Source organism: Alexandromys fortis, unplaced genomic scaffold (assembly GCF_014885135.2).
Source record: "Alexandromys fortis isolate MF-2015 unplaced genomic scaffold, M_Fortis_MF-2015_v1.1 scaffold_40, whole genome shotgun sequence".
NCBI classification, from domain to species: domain Eukaryota; kingdom Metazoa; phylum Chordata; class Mammalia; order Rodentia; family Cricetidae; genus Alexandromys; species Alexandromys fortis.
The window spans coordinates 6,157,267-6,173,726 of NW_026067966.1; the positions used below are offsets into that span (position 1 = coordinate 6,157,267).

Genomic DNA, 16,460 nt, shown 5'->3' on the forward strand with positions numbered 1-16,460 from the left:
AATATATTTCAAGTTACAATGAAAGTAATATCATTTTGTACACAATGCAAGGCAAGTAGTTTCACTTATTTCAAAAAGAAAATTAGGTATCCTTTCAGAAACCTCTTAAAAAATACATAACTAAAATAGTTTTCTAAATTATTCATTAAATGCTTGTTTGAAATAATAAGTTATAAAATAATGTATAGTAAGTGAGAATCAGGGACCCTTATTTTAGAAATGTCACTAACAGGTTGTATGACATTGGAAATTATTATCATAAAGCATCACAAGGTGGCTGAGAAGGTGAAGGTGTTTGCTGCTAAGCCTAACCTGAGTTTGAGCTCCAGGACCCACAAAGTGGAATAAGACACTAAATCCCTGCAGTTGTTCTCTTGCCTTCATGTGTACATTCTTTCTGCCACAATAAATAAATAAGATTAATTAAAAAAAATAAATCAAATCTTAATCTATTAAATAAAATATTTAAACTAATAATTTCTTTCAAAATTATGTTTTTATTAATCACCATCCAAATGTAGCATTCTTTCCCTAGAGCCAGTTAGGGACGTGCCACATGGAGGATAAGTGTTTTGGGTAGATACTTTAATGACCCAAACATGTGGTACACATGCATGGGAAATACGTATGAGACAATTTTACAAGAGACTTTGCACTTGTGCTAGTCGCCCTTGTAACGTTTAACTATTAATCCCCAAGTGTAAGAGAGAATATTCATTTTATATTCCAGTCATTTGAAGGCTGAAAGAGAGTTTTCACATCACTTATCACAAAGCCCTACCTTCTTCTCAGAGTCAGTTAAACTGAGGGTCCAAGAGGCTAAGGAAATGATTCAATGCTCTATGGTGAGTGAAAAGCCTTCAAAAATGGGATTCCAGATCTAGGAGGACTTTGTGCAGCCATCTGTCTGGAGGCTGTGTAATCTTTGTTTTCGAAAGTTGCCTAATGCACTGCTCATGTGTGAAGAATTTTTCATCAGATTCCTTCTCACTGCTGGTATAAAATGATAGAAGCAGTTTCAGTCTTAGGATCTTTTGAACAGCTATAGAAAAGCTCTATTCTAAATGATTATAGACTGTCTGAGGTTGACAATCAAAGCTAAACACCAGGACTCCATCCTTTGTCAACTTGACACACAGATTATCTCTTCAAAACCATAACCATCTATCACTTGTCCCCAAGGTCTCATATTTATTTTATAACATAGAATATAATCCAAATTTTAATAATCCAATGAGACTTTAGCAATTTCAATATGTTCAAAATCCTTTAACCTTGAGCTCCTAGGAATAAAAACAAGTTATCTGCTTCCAATGTCCAAGCACAGAATAAACATACTTGTTCCAAAAGGGAGGCAGAGCAGAGAACAGTCACAACAAAACAAACAAACAAAATCCAATTTTGAAAATACCCAGTCTTGCAGTTCTAATGTTCAGTATCTCATTTTAGTTTCTGCTCAGAAACAAAGATAGTTTGACCAAGTTATCTGCTCTAAAGTTTGTATGAGAAAATGAGGGAAAGTGATGCCTTCTTTTCATCTCACAGGGGCTTTAGGTTGGCTTAGACCTGCTGGAAATGTTCTGTTCACATAAGCTACCAGCTACTAGGAGGACAGTTTATTATTGCAACCTTTATCTAGAAAACAGTAAGAAAAGGGAAGGAAGGAAAAAAAAGGAAGGAGGGAGGGAAGAAGGAAGAAAAGGAGGAAGCAAGGAAAGGTGGGAGGAAGGAAAGAAAGAAGGAAGGAAGGGAAAGAAGAAGGAAAGAAATAAGGGAGGAATGAGCAGACAGAGGGAGAGAGGACGGAAGGAGGAAGGAAGAGAAAAAGCTAGGAAAATGATTATTAGAAATAATTATATTCATTTTCATCACTATCACAAAATATCTGAGGCCAGGTAACTCACACTGGGCTAATTAACTGACAATTTTAAAAGATAGGTCTAAATATTATGGCTCAAGTGCTGCTTTAGCACTAAACGCTGTATCACATCCTGGTAGATACCATCCTGGTGGTGCAGTGGGTGAAGCAGGGAGACACTATGAGATCAGACCAGGAAGACAGTGAGGGGAGATTCCAGCTTGCACTTTTCATGATAACCTTCTTGACTGAAGTGATTTACAGATCTCAGAAGAACAAAGAAGGACTCCCACAGGCCTCTACCTCTTAGTCTCTAGTACCTCAGTATTACCCACCACACTAAAAATTGAGCCTGCACACAAACCCATAGTTGACACAGTCCACTTGCAAAATACGACACCAAATGAGAATTAGGAGTGACACTAGGATGAAGAGATAAATTCCAAATGTTAGCTAATTTTAAGAGAGGTGGCTAGTGTCTTATTCTTTACCTTGTCCAAGGCTAATGAATTTTAGCATAAAACACCAGCATAAAACTGTTTCTTCATGCCTTTTCATTTTTGACTGCATTAATAATTTTTTGTATTACATCATGCAATACTGATTGAAGCGATGACGTAAATCAAAAAGGGAGTTGTGGGAGATTTTCAGCTTCAGCAGACTGATTCATCTAGTGATGAAGATTTTAGGGTTAAATTACTTTTAATCGAATAATATTTGGAAGCACTGTAATAATTTCTATGTGAGATACAATGGCTTATTTACCGAGAGTTAGCCAGCAAGAGGAACTTACCAAGGCCTGTACTAGGAAAAGTAAATAAACAGAAGTGCTTGCGTGGAGAGAACTTGTGTTCTCCTGCTTCAAGAATGACATTGGGAACGGTAGGTAAATGTGTTTGTATGCGAAATGTTCACATCAAAAAAGAACTTTGAGTGAAGCCTGAAAAATATATAGTCTACATTGTGTGTTTACATCATTCAAACTTATTAATATCATTCACAGTTCCCTACTGTTAAAATTCTTCTCACTAATTGTACAGATGAGACACATATGAAAGATTAAAAATGCTAAGATTACTGAACGAGAGCACAAGTCAATGGTCCCATAACTGAGTCACAGGATTCTTGCTAACTTTCTGTTATGTGTTGAGTGGAACAAAGGTGTTTGAATAAAGTGCTACTCACTCAAATGAGGCAGACAAGGGAGTATATTAGTAAACAAACAAATACATACTTTAATGAAAGATATTAGATGGGGGTTTAAATCGTTATAGACACATGATATTTATTTATATCCTAGACAAGAGATAGATGATAAATAGGTGATATACCGATAATAGATAAAATGATAGTAAGTTTATGGTGTTATATGGGTAATAAATAAATGAATGATCACTAATGAATATATATATAGGTAATAGTATAAACATATATATATATATATAATCATAGATAAATTGATTAACATCATCAGTTGAAATAGAACCCCCCCCTAGGGCACATTTGTCCTTTTTTTTCTGTTCACCCTCTGAAATGAGAAGGTTTCAAGTACTGGTATATTAACTTGTGAGGAAAAAGGGACATTACAGTTGCATACCAAGAACTGCACACAATGCAAAAACACTTTCTCTGAGTTGATGTCTGACCTGTGACCAAATGGAAATGCCCATCAGACTGTTAAGCACACATGCCTGGGAGGATAAGAGGTTGAAAATCCATTACAGTTATCCATTACAGTTACTACGTGGAAGTATCTAGGTAATTAGTTAGCATTGATGAATTAGCAATGTCTTACAGACACATTCTATTTCTGATGGTGGGATTTATACTCTTGGCACTTGAAATTGCTATAGTTTGTTATACTTGTTATCAAAAGCTAAAATTATTTAGACCCAAATCTCATTAAGAACATGTTTAATTTAGGTACTTGCTGAGTATTTAAAGATGTGATATTTTTGTTTTCTAATACAATACATTGGCATGATAATTTTTTAAAACCACAATTCACACTTTAACTGATTATCTGCTTAAAATTTCTGAGGATCAATATTAAATATTATAAACATCAATACTATGCATGTAATCATACAAAAGTTAGAATATGTATTGTTCAACAGTAAGGTTGATTTTTAAAGGTGTTGAAAAGTGTATTTAACACTACTGATGTGGGAGTGATTTCTTAATAATAAAGAAACTGCCTCGGCCCTCATAGGACAGAAAATTAGGTAGGCGGAGTAGACAGAAGAGAATGCTGGGAAAAGGAAGCTTAGTGAGGAGTTGCCATGATTCTCCCGGTCCAGACAGACGCAGGTTAAGATCCTCCCTGTAAGCCAGCTCGTGGGCTACACAGAATATTAGAAATGGGTTAGAACAATATGTAAGAGCTAGCCAATAAGAAGCTGGAACTAGCCGGGCCAGGCAGTGTTTGAAAGAATACAGTTTCCGTGTAATTATTTCGGGGCATAACCTAGCCATGCGGGCGGCCGGGTGCCAGGGACGCAGCCCTGCCGCTCCTATTTCAACACACTACAAATTTTTACATTTGCTGATACTTGCCTTCTCTATAACCTATGACATTTGGGTTCAAGTCAATCTTTCAGTGTCTCAGTGACAGGGCTACAACATCAAACATCCTCTATCAATCACCTTTACTAATCGTCCCACCACGAGCACACTCCTCATGATTGACCAGTTCCTAACCCACTTCTTTCTATCCCTGTCCTGCTGGTAGTAAATCCTCTCACCAGCTAGTTGAATGAGTGCACCTGGAGCTGCTTCCCAAAGATCCACAAAGCCAGAATTTGATGGACAGTAGAGAGTGGCAGAATGTGAAAACAAAGCCTTTAACTGAAAGCTGTGCTTTGTTCTGCTCAGGACTGTAAGGTCACTCCAGCTCATGCCAGCTGTGGTGAGGATCTTAATTTTTGCTCGTCCAACTTACTTGCAGCTGTTATTCTTTCCAATATTAAAAGTTCAGCTTCTAGAGTGGAAGGAATTAAGAAAGAAGGGAAAGTAAAGTGCTTCTTGCAAACCAAAAGCACAAAAAACAAGTAAAATCTGGCTTGGCTCTGAAGTACAAGAAGTTATTTTCAAAGCCCATAAATTATGACATAGTGCTTAACATGTAATTTAAATATATTTAAGCAACAATTATATCACATTTCCAGCCCAGCTAATTGGCCTCACAGATGTTCCCTTGGAGCTGTATTGCCCTTCCATGGGGAAATGAATGGTGTGCTTTTTATCATAGAAACCAGAGAAAAAAGCAAACCGAAAGAAAAATGGAAACAGAAACATAAAAAGCAGCCAGTAGCCCTAAAAACAATGAACACTAAGGGTTTTGTGTAGAACTTGTTTTCATTTTAATGCTGAAAACGGGAAGAAGAAAAACAGTGTGAAGACACTCCAGGACTGTGATGCTGCTTGGTGGTGTGTAGAGAGGGGGCTGGCAGGTTGCTGATGGAGAGACCTGTCAAAACAGGGACAGGGGATGCATTCTATCAGACAGAGCCTCGCGCTTCCTATATCAGAACAAGCTTTTTGCGGTATACCACCTTTACAGCCAAAGGCATTCTATCCCAGATAATGAAGACAGATAATGACCTGTTTCCTCATTGAGAATGGCTTGTGAGTTAGTCCTTTGATTATTCATCTTTCAAGTTCTAAAAAAAACATACCAAATGTACGATTAACACTAGCTATAGCTGTGATTCAAATTGAGCTTTATACAGTACAGACATTTTTGTTAAGTAAGAGCTCAAAGGAACACAGGTAACTCCTAGTGTTTTAGAATCCGTTGCCTTCTGATATGTAACTGCAGACATGGAAAGAACTCACTCCAACAGCATCATTCTTTTGTGCCTTGTTTTGTTTCTACTTCCGTAATCTCAGGCAATATTGATAGTTCAGCATAAATCCCAAAAGGTCAGTCAGTGTCCACATCTCTTCCAGTGTACCATAGTCTTTCTAACATCTAGCAGTGACCAGTCATTTTATTGTTAAGATTTATTTAATATGTGCTAAATACTTGCTAATTAACCACGGCTTATGATAAGTCTGGGATCTGAAATGTTGTAACACTAATTCAGGCCGTTCTCACATTTTGTTTGTGCTACCCCACAATTTTACAAATCACTGAACTATATAAAATATTCCAGTCTCAGATATTATAAACAACTAGAATTGATTTTCTGTCTGTATAAAGGACAGCACATCTGCCTGTATTTGTGATGACTGGAAAACAGATAAGCATTAAAAATGCATCTTTAACAGATACCTTTGACAGGGCTGCTTGGTTTAAAAACAAGAGTATGTGTTTTTTTGTTTGTTTGTTTTTTTTTTTGTTTTTTTAAGGAGAGAGTGAGTAGCCTTTGCTGCAGTGGTGAAAATAAATGTAGCTTAATAAAAACTATTTCAGACACACTGAAATCTACTGTCTATCTCCTTCTAACCCTCTCCCCCTTTTCTTCTTGTAAGGGAACAAGCTGGGTTTTTTGTTGTTTTTTTTGTTTTTTATTTTGTTGTTGTTTTGTAATGATTCTAAATAGTGTGAAGCTATTTTGGTCTTTTTGACATATCCAATAATAAACTACTTTATTTTAAAACACAGTTTCATTATTTCTGGTTCCCCCCCCCCACCGCATCCCATCTTCTATGGTTAATCTGAAAAAAATGAAAGTTATTTTGCCAGTCTTATTTTCTTTTAAATCATTAAAAAAAAACTTTTCCTTTTCACTGTGATTTTCTTTGTCTGGAACAGAATTAGTGTTTAAATTTGCCAGCTTATGGTGAGAATGGACAAAATTTGACAATCTAGGAAAACCACTGTTGTGCACTTTCCCTATGGCTCATAAAAATCGTATCTTTTCTTTCTCTTTTCTTTTTTTTATTTTCATCCATGTTGCCTCTTATTATATCCATCATTCCATTTTTCTTTTCTATTAGAGTGAAATTGGACACAGCCCTCCTCCTGCCTACACCCCCATGTCGGGAGTAAGTATTTCACGATCAGCCTTCATCTTTTAGGATTTTTGGTCTTCTCTTAACCATGTTTCTTCTCTTGTCTCCCTATAATTTCCTCATTTTTGCCTTTGCCAACAGTGAGTCAGTCAAGAATTGCCAATAGATCCTGTAGTTGCCTGTGTAGATGTCTGTATCTCGGGTGACAATCTGCAGCTGAGACATCATACATCAACAGGAGCTTTCAATATTTATTGGAGGGATTTATTAAGTTCATGGATTATGCTACTGAGTCAGGATTTTATCTTCAGTCTCATGACGAAAGGTCATGTGCTGTAAAGTCTGAGTCTCAATGACTGTCCATCACTAGGTACTGGACACTCAAAGTCAGAGGACCCACAGGGAGGGAGGTAATATTAACAACATTAGCACATTGCCATTCGTGATGTTTCACTGTACTTCTGCACTTAAGAATATTTGTCTTGAAAATATACCTTGAGTTTCATAACAAAAACAGGCAACTGTAGAAAAACAGCAGAAACTCTTTTTATTAGATCACACTCTAGTTACTTAGCAAATCTAAAAATTAAAATTTTAAATTATTTCCACATGATTGTTACTTATTAAGAAAGAGTCAGGATGAAGAAGGTGTTCAGAAGATGGTTTAGTTGAAAATCGCTTGCTGCGCAAGCATTATGATTCGAGTTGGAATCCCACACGCACATGAAGACCTGGACATTGGAGTTCCACACTAGGAAGGTGCAGAAATGATATCTTGAGGGCTTCTTGGCCACCAGGATAGGCAAATTGATGAGTTCCAGGTTAAGTGAAAGACTCTGTCTCAAGAATTACGGTAGAGGGATATAAAGGAAGACACCCATCATGGACCTCTGACAACCACCACGTTCATATATATCTACACTCACACATACATACACATGAATGTGTGTGTGTGTGTATGCACACAGGAAAAAAAAGTAGAATTTTAAATGTTTCTAGTATTTACCTCAAATTCATTACCACCTAGGAAAATAAAAATCTTTAATAACTAAACTTGAAAGAAAATGTGCTTGGTACTCAATTTGGCTAATATTATTCAGTATCCTTTTACAAGTTTTCCTAACCACTGATCCTCCCAATGTGTTTTTGCTATTTTAACAGAACCAGTTTGTGTACCAGGATGGGGGCTTTGCTACACAACAAGGAATAGCCATGCCCTATAGAGCCACAACCAACACCATACCAGAAGCTCCAGTCGCTCAGGGAGCAACAGCCGAGATGTTTGATGATTCCTGTTGTAATGGTACCCTGCGCAAGCCAGTGGCACCCCATGTCCAAGAGGACAGCAGCACACAGAGGTATAGTGCTGACCCCACAGTGTTTGCCCCAGAACGGAACCCACGAGGAGAACTGGATGAAGAAGGCTACATGACTCCCATGCGTGACAAGCCCAAACCAGGTACATGCTGAATGTTCAGAAGTGATTGTGCTCATTGATCACCTCCATCAGACAAGCAGGGGCTAGATGTCAAGTGTCCAGACAGCCCAAAAGGTGTAACATTTGTGGACTATAATAGAATATGTCCAGGCTACAACTATTACAGAGGAGTTTTCTGAATCAGTGGCATCTCTGTACCTGAGTACTTATTAAAATGGGCAGAATTTCAGGCTCCACCTAAACACGAAATTGGATTTTTTACAAAATCCTCAAGTGATGTAGGAGCACAGTGAAGCCTGAGAGCAACCTAAATCCATCTTTTTTGGAAGAGTTGAGTGACATAACATGATGGTACAGGGCCTTGGGACTACTGCATGTTTACCGTGGATGTTGCAAATTTTCAGACATCAACAATAAAACAGTTAACTTATTTCAAACATGCAATTTCACTATCCTAACTTAGGGTTACAGTTTTGAATCATTATAGAACAGTAACACATAAGAACTTAGATTTAGACTGACCCCAGTATCACAAAAAGTAACTCAGTTCATCACAGGAAACTATAATTTTGTGAGCATTTCTTCAGAAACAAAATTTGATTCTGGTTGTACTTACAAACACCACTGTCTTGAAGATAGTTTGTGAATTAATGGCTTTGTAAAACTTAAACACATAAAGGTTAAACAGCCCCATTAAGTAATATTTCAGTTTTGAAACAAAAAAAAAAAACCTCTTTCCTCTTATTCTAGCAGTATCTCAAAACAGAGACAATGAGTAATTGTTATTGAAAATAGTGACCATGATGTCTGTCAGCATGAACAGAAGGCCATATGTTAAGACCGTGTAAAATCCCATTATGTCATCTTTATATGGCTCTGTTCACTTTCTATGAAACACAGGTCACTGATCCCTGGATACGTAATGTAAATGATCCAGCATAATATAATAAAGATTTTGATGACTATCATGCAGAATAGATTAGGATGATAGATAGATGATAGATAGATGATAACATCTTCCTAGATAGATAGGTATATAGATATAAGATAGATAACTGAGGGAAGGGAGAGTGATGAGAGAGAGAGAGAGAGAGAGAGAGAGAGAGAGAGAGAGAGAGAGAGAGAGAGAGAGAGAGAGAGAGAGGTGAAGATACTTGTACAAAGGGTATTTTTGGCAAGATTTTAATTTGATTTAAATGTATGTGTGTGCTTGAGTCTGTGCACATGTGTGTGTCTATCTGTATCTATGTTCACAAGTGTTTTTGGCTCCCATGGAGGTCAGAAGAGGGCATCAAATCCCAAGAGGGAGAGTTCTCAGTGCTTGTGAGAGCCTAATATGGATCCTGGGAAACAAACTCCGGCCTTTTTGTAAAAACTGCAAGTACTATGCCATTGAACCATTTCCCCAGCCCCACAAAGAGTAATGAACCCTATTGGTCCCACTTACACAGCTGACACCATATGTAGGTGCATTTAGAAGAGAAAAACAATCTAGAGTTTTGGGATTCTGATCTTGTCTTATTTTGCTAACTTTTTATAACTATTTTGTCTTTGTTTGAGCATACTCACTTTTCTCATGCTTGTCCCAGTCTTACAGGAAGGCTTTGTTTTGTTTTGAGAAATTATGAAAACAAATTTGTAGCTTACTTGTTCTAAAATCCTAACTGTTGCTCTTAACTTCAGCCGGATTAATGACTTTCTGAAAGTAGATCTCTATTAGATGGCAATTTTTTTTTGTATTCTTTTAGAATATCTGAATCCTGTGGAAGAAAACCCTTTTGTGTCACGAAGAAAAAATGGAGACCTTCAAGCTTTAGATAACCCAGAATATCACAGTGCTTCCAGCGGTCCGCCCAAGGCTGAGGATGAGTATGTGAATGAGCCACTATATCTCAACACTTTCGCCAACGCCTTGGGGAACGCAGAGTACCTGAAGAACAGCGTACTGTCTGTGCCCGAGAAAGCCAAGAAAGCATTCGACAACCCCGACTACTGGAACCACAGCCTGCCACCCCGGAGCACGCTTCAGCACCCAGACTACCTGCAGGAATACAGCACAAAATATTTTTATAAACAGAACGGACGGATCCGCCCTATTGTGGCAGAGAATCCTGAGTACCTCTCTGAGTTCTCGCTGAAGCCAGGCACTATGCTGCCCCCTCCGCCCTACAGACACCGGAATACTGTGGTGTGAGCTCAGCTGGGGTCTTCGGAGGAGAGACACGCCCACTCCATCCCCCTACCTGCCCCCCCCCCCAACTTCCTCCTCTTTCTCTGGTGGTCTTCCTTCTCCCAAGGCCAGTAGTTTTGACACTTCCTAATGGAAGATATAGAGACGCAATGATAGTTCTATGCTTACCTAACTTGAATATTAGAAGGAAAGACTGAAGGAGAAAGAGAGGAGGACACACACTGTTTCTTCGTTTCTTCATATGGATTGGTCAGCAGAGTGTCAGAGCTAGAGAAAGACTAGGATACATGGGGTTATACTGCCTGCTAAGAGTCCCAGCTTCGTTCCCTTTGCACTCTTTCTCTCTCCCTCTTTCTTCCTTCCCTTTCTTCTATCAATGCAGGTGATTGAAAGCCCAGTCTCAATTCTCATCTGCAACCATAGACTTGTGCATATTCAGCATCTCCAAATTCATATGAAAGCTTCCATTAGAACAAAGGGGTAAACATTTGGATGCCACTTGATAGGAACTGAGATTGAGGAGCCAATTTCTTTCTCCAATAGCTTCTTTCCTGGCAAGTAAGAATGTCCAACCCAGCTTTCATAATTTTTAAATCTCCATTATAGTTATAACTAGTAATTATGTTTAGAAGGCCTCTCTGGTGTTCTCATTATGGTTTGCTTTGGCCTGTTCCTTTATATTAATTTCTCCCCTATTTTTGGCTGTAGTTTCTAGTTGCAAAGATATTTACATAAAAGCTTCTTGACAGAGTTAAAACACACACACACACACACACACACACGAATTATATAATGTAGAGGCCAAGACACTAGTAAAAATAGCATCAAATCTAGGTTTCCTGTTTTACCCTACTAAATTTATTTTTCCCTCTAATTTTTCATTCTTTAGCATTTTATTCTTCGCCATAAATGACTGTCTTTGATGGGCAGTGGCAATCTTAAGAATAGAAGGGACGCTAAGAAACAGTTCTGTGTGGTTCACAAAAACTACTGATACTTTCAGGGGTGGTACCATGGGGATCCATGCAGTGGAAGAAGCACTGGATTGGGTACGTCTACATGGAAGGTACTCAGAAATATAGTTTGCACTTACGCTCTAACTTGATTTGCTCTTTTTCTGAACTCCTCTTTGGATTTTGAATGAAGCAATATGGAAGCAACCAGCAGATTAACTAATTTAAGTACATTTTTTTAAAAAAAATAAAAGGATCTAAGATAAATACAGACTGGAAATGCCAAACAAGCCAACTAGGACTTTGGAACAGTACCCAGGGATTGTGATGACAGGGCCAGCACATTATCTTCATACTACATGACATTTGCTGTGTGAGGAAGTATGTTAAGTTTGTACTCTCTGTGTGAAGGAATGCAAGTTATGGTCTGGCTTGAATTCCATGGAATTTCTAGTATGAAACTCTGTTTATATTGAGTAGAAGGTAACTTAACTCTTCACACCCAAGTTGCTATGATTAAAAACAAACCATAAACATTTGAAGCCTATGAACAGCTCCACCATTAAGTTAAAGGTTGTAAATAAACATGAAAACCCTTCTCATGGAATCATTTTATTACCCAGTACATCACTCATGTAATAAGTTATGTAATGATTCTTCATATACTACCATAAGGTGTCCTGGTTGTAGAACCATCTCTTTTTTAGGTTTCATTTTAAATAACACCTGTGACATTAAGATGAATGATGGGAAAAATTACAAATGAATCTCTAGTGAATAAGAATGTTTAATACATTGCTCTTTTCTACAAAATTCTTCTCCAAGACATTTAGATTTTTAAATGTTTCTTTCTACTATTATTTTATTAAGAGAAAATTAGACTCACTAGCCTAAAAAAAGTTCAGTTAGATTATGAATCTTTTTGGTAAGACAGTGAGTGCTTAAGAGAGAGAAGTTTTCAAGGATGCTTGTGTTCCCACCTATTTCAGAAATGTAAATCCATTCATCCAAATCTAGATTTATTCAATAGATATGAGTTTAAAGTCTACTAAAAGGGGGAAGCAGTAAGATAAATGAAAAATCATCTCTAACTTCAAATTTTGTTTAGATTTATTTGCAGTGACATTCTATTTCTCCAGGAGTCCAAGGAACCAGGTCACATTAACTATTTGTGAATTACTTCACAGAAAGGATTTTGGTAAATGTTCTGAAAACTCATTGGGATATAAGTTAAAGATCCTTTATACTACTGAAGATGACAAACCAATCAGTTCTATGTTCTCATCCAGACACAGACTAGACCAGAAAAACATAGCATCACTGGCAAACTGACATAGCTGGAGTCTTACTGTGAAACCAGCAGCAAGAGATGATCTTTGGCCAAAACCCTTAAATATGTTGGTCTTGGCCTCTTCTTAAGCTAAGAGAAGTGAAGCAAACTGAAAGTGGAAGGTAGAGACAAGAGAAAGGTTTATGAGATCTTGCCTATGAAGTCTTCACCATGAACTTACTCAAGATAAAGACACAGCATAATACAAGGGCCCCAGCTTCAGAGCCCAAAGTTCCCCCAACCCCATTCAGAAGCATCTACAAGGGACTTTCTATAGGTCCCTATCACCTTTGAAGAGTTGAAAGTAAGCCTCTGTCAGTAGATAAATGCCTACCCATTCATTACTGGCAGCACTCTTGGACTGCCATAATGATCTTTTATCTTCGTTTATCATATTGGTTTGTCTTCTAGTGAGAGTAAGAAGACAGAATCTTTTAATTTGTAAAAGGAACAAGATTGTCTCTGAACTGTTAAAGCAATGGAAACAGAGTGAATGCTATCTCTTTCCTCCATAAAAGCACAAGATATTCAAGTCCCACTGGGGATAGATGCAGGTGAAACTAAGAATGACCGCAAATGCCATTTTATCATTCCTTTTTATGACTTTCTAATATATGATTGATTTCAGTTGTTCTGGTCTTTCTTATTTGTTTTAGTTTTGACCATCTATGGGGAAAATTTTCAAGAGTGGGTTAAAGGGACAACATGCAGGGATAGCATGGAGGCTTTTGTTTACACAGGAGATAACTTGTTTAACCCAGTAAACTGGCATCAAATGTTGCTGGTTAAAGCCTACAAATTGCTGTGGAACATCAGGTGCTAGTCATCATCAGCACCAATTAAAATATGCAGAATCAATTTGTAACACTGAGTAAAATTAATGTTAAAGTTAAGCTTGCTATATTGTGTAAATCATCAAAGTGTAATGATCATGCTTATCTCGGGAAATCCAATTTTCAGGCAGGGTATTTTTTTTTTTTTGGTTAAAATAGTCATTTAAAGAAGTCATTCTTAAACAGAGGAGAAAAGATGTCCTCTAAGTCAGGAGAGGTCCAGAGTCCTAGCATGTTGCCACCCAAGCAAGGTTGAGACAACAAACTACTCCTGGTTTTCTGAATTACATTAGTATCATGTCTTAGAATGTGGTTCTCTCTAGACACATTCTTGAAACAGTGTGAAAACACAGAAAATTTTAAACTATTAAAAACACAAAACTGAAGGTCAAAGACTTACTAAGAGACTCAGTTTTGTAAGTCAGAAAGAATGACTGACTGACTCTAACGTAAAAGAAGAAACAGGGAACAGCTTCCAAGAGAGTCATTGTCACGTGCTATACCTATGAGAATGGTGCATATTGTCCATGGTGGGAAAAGAACAGGAGAAGGACATGAGGCTTTGACGACAGATGAAGTTGGTAGATGATCAGTGTGCTTCCCGAAGTGTCAAAACTAGAAAGAAAACACGAGTTTTATGCCTGACACAGAAGAATGTAAATACAAGATTCTTTTGAATAGTCTAACCTTTGTTTTAAAATGAGAATTCTTTATCCATCTGTAATTCTTGATTTTTTAACTAGTAAATGTAGTTCACAAGGTAATAATAATAAAAAAAAAGATGACCACTGAAGCATGTGTATAACTGGATACGATCATGACAATGCCATAAGACGTAGAATTAGTTAGGTCATCAAATGTTAAATGCTTTTAGGATTAAGAAGAAATCAAACTAGAAAATTAATCATACAGTATAAAATAACAAAATAAAATTCAGGCTATGAAAGCATAGGGTGGGTTTTGCATAGTAAATAAAACTAAGTTTGCCATTTGAAATGGTTGTTGGTTGGGTGTAGCAGATAGTAAACATAGTGTGGTTTCAATTGTGAAAACTTGCTTTACAGCACTATGGTCCATTTTCCTCTTGTTCTCCTATTCCTTCATCACACTTTAAGCGTGTTAAGTATAAAGAGGATACAGAAAGGCTTGCTTTGTAGGCATCTAATTGAAGTGCTTTAACAGGAAAATAAACCACATGTGAGGCTAAGAGAGCTTCCAAATGAGTAAAGCAAATGAAAAAGGTATGGATTACCTTTTGCAGATGCAAACCAAATAACAAAATGAGTTATCATTTAGAAAGCAAACACAGCACATTTGCAACATGTCTGTTCTTTTCCCACCCTACCTTCTTGCCTACATAATTAATATGGNCAGATTATAAGTGAAGGAGTCAAGGATTAGTAGTTATTTTTAGTTGTTATGCTTCTTCAATATAGAAAGGGAGTCGAGAGAAAACCATACCTAACTTTCAATATCAGTTCTGGGTGACTGCAAAGAAGAAAGAAAGGGAGAGAGAGAGAGAGAGAGAGAGAGAGAGAGAGAGAGAGAGAGAGAGAGAGAGAGAGAGAGGAAAAAAGAGAAAGAGATTTCAGTCCTGCCTGCCTCTCTGGGGCTGGAGGACATTCTTGTATCGTATAGGCATGTCAAGGCATGTGGATGTCTACTGCTAACCATCTGCTGGAGAGCAAATGACGTGCGAAGGTGAGTGGGAATCAGGCATAATTTTAAAAGCTCATTGACAGTTGAGACCTCCTTCTTGTTGACACTAAGATGAGGCCAGCATTTACATGTCTGAATAGAATCAACACAATATTTCAAATCTCAGATATGACTTTGAATGAGCTCTCTCTGCTGTGATGAACACAAAGATGTGGCCATTGTATGGGATCAGGTGTCCTTGCATTTGTATGTATAAAACCTTCTAACATCGGGGGCTGCTTTGTTCCTTTTATCAAATGATAACATCGTAAAATAGCAAGAATTTGAGACTCTTGCTGATCAAGTTCCAATGACTGGGTAGATCACCATATAGAATGTTTCTCTTGCAGACCCCTGCCTCACTTCACTCCTGGCCTAGAGAACATTCACATGCCTTCCACAGATGAAAAATTCTTGAAAGTCAGATTTGCAAGCAAGTGAGCACCTTGTCAGAAACAGAAAATTATATTTTCCTCTGAGCCTTAGAGGAAAATGGCACCTTTGCTTTCTCATCCCCTACTTGCACAATGCCTTTCTCCCTTTGATTTCCAATTACTGGTTCAAAGTGTCTCTCCCAAGGCTGTCGCTTTCTTAAGCCATAGTGGTTCTATGAAGACCCACATACTCTTCTGTGAAATACTGACCTAGCCTTTGCCCTCAAATGCCTGATTTTTCCACTAAAATATTCAACCACGCTAGATGGTATTTAAATTAATTCTGAAACAAAAGACAGCACAAAAATTATTCAGGATATAAAAATTGTTTTTCCATGCCGATTGATTCTCTCACTGTGGACTTCTATGTAGGAATTTGAGGTAAGTTAGCTCTGTAATGAATCTTGAGACTTACATTGTGTGTACATGCACTTCTAGCACTCACATTTACTCTTTCCATGAAAACTATATGCAGTAGATATAGTTTTTATGTATATATGTATAAAACTAAGTTATTGCTGCCAACTAACTTATTTACTTTGATTACATTATTTTATTCCTGATTATAAATATTTTGCAGCTGCTAGATTTTCTTTTCCAAATAGAGTTTTATTGTCAGAGAAGTAGAGGCAATTTACCTTTAAGAACCTCCTCTTACTTTTGTTGAACACCCATCCATCTAAAAAATTTATAATAAGCACCGTTTCACTGTAATGAAAGTCCACGCTGACTGACAGAATTCTACTGTCTATACAAGGAAAATTTT

The 16,460-nt window shown here is 37.4% G+C and overlaps 1 protein-coding gene across 1 annotated transcript in view; it reads left to right on the plus strand.

Annotated features, from left to right (window-relative positions):
• Nucleotides 1–14,926, plus strand: part of Erbb4 (erb-b2 receptor tyrosine kinase 4) — a 1,076,399-nt gene extending 1,061,473 nt beyond the window's left edge. Inside the window, 3 exon segments of the mRNA XM_050154172.1 lie at nt 6,803–6,850; nt 7,979–8,276; nt 10,004–14,926. Coding sequence (XP_050010129.1) covers nt 6,803–6,850; nt 7,979–8,276; nt 10,004–10,449 — 792 coding nt within the window. The 3' untranslated portion in view covers nt 10,450–14,926.
• Nucleotides 14,927–16,460: the final 1,534 nt, after the last annotated feature.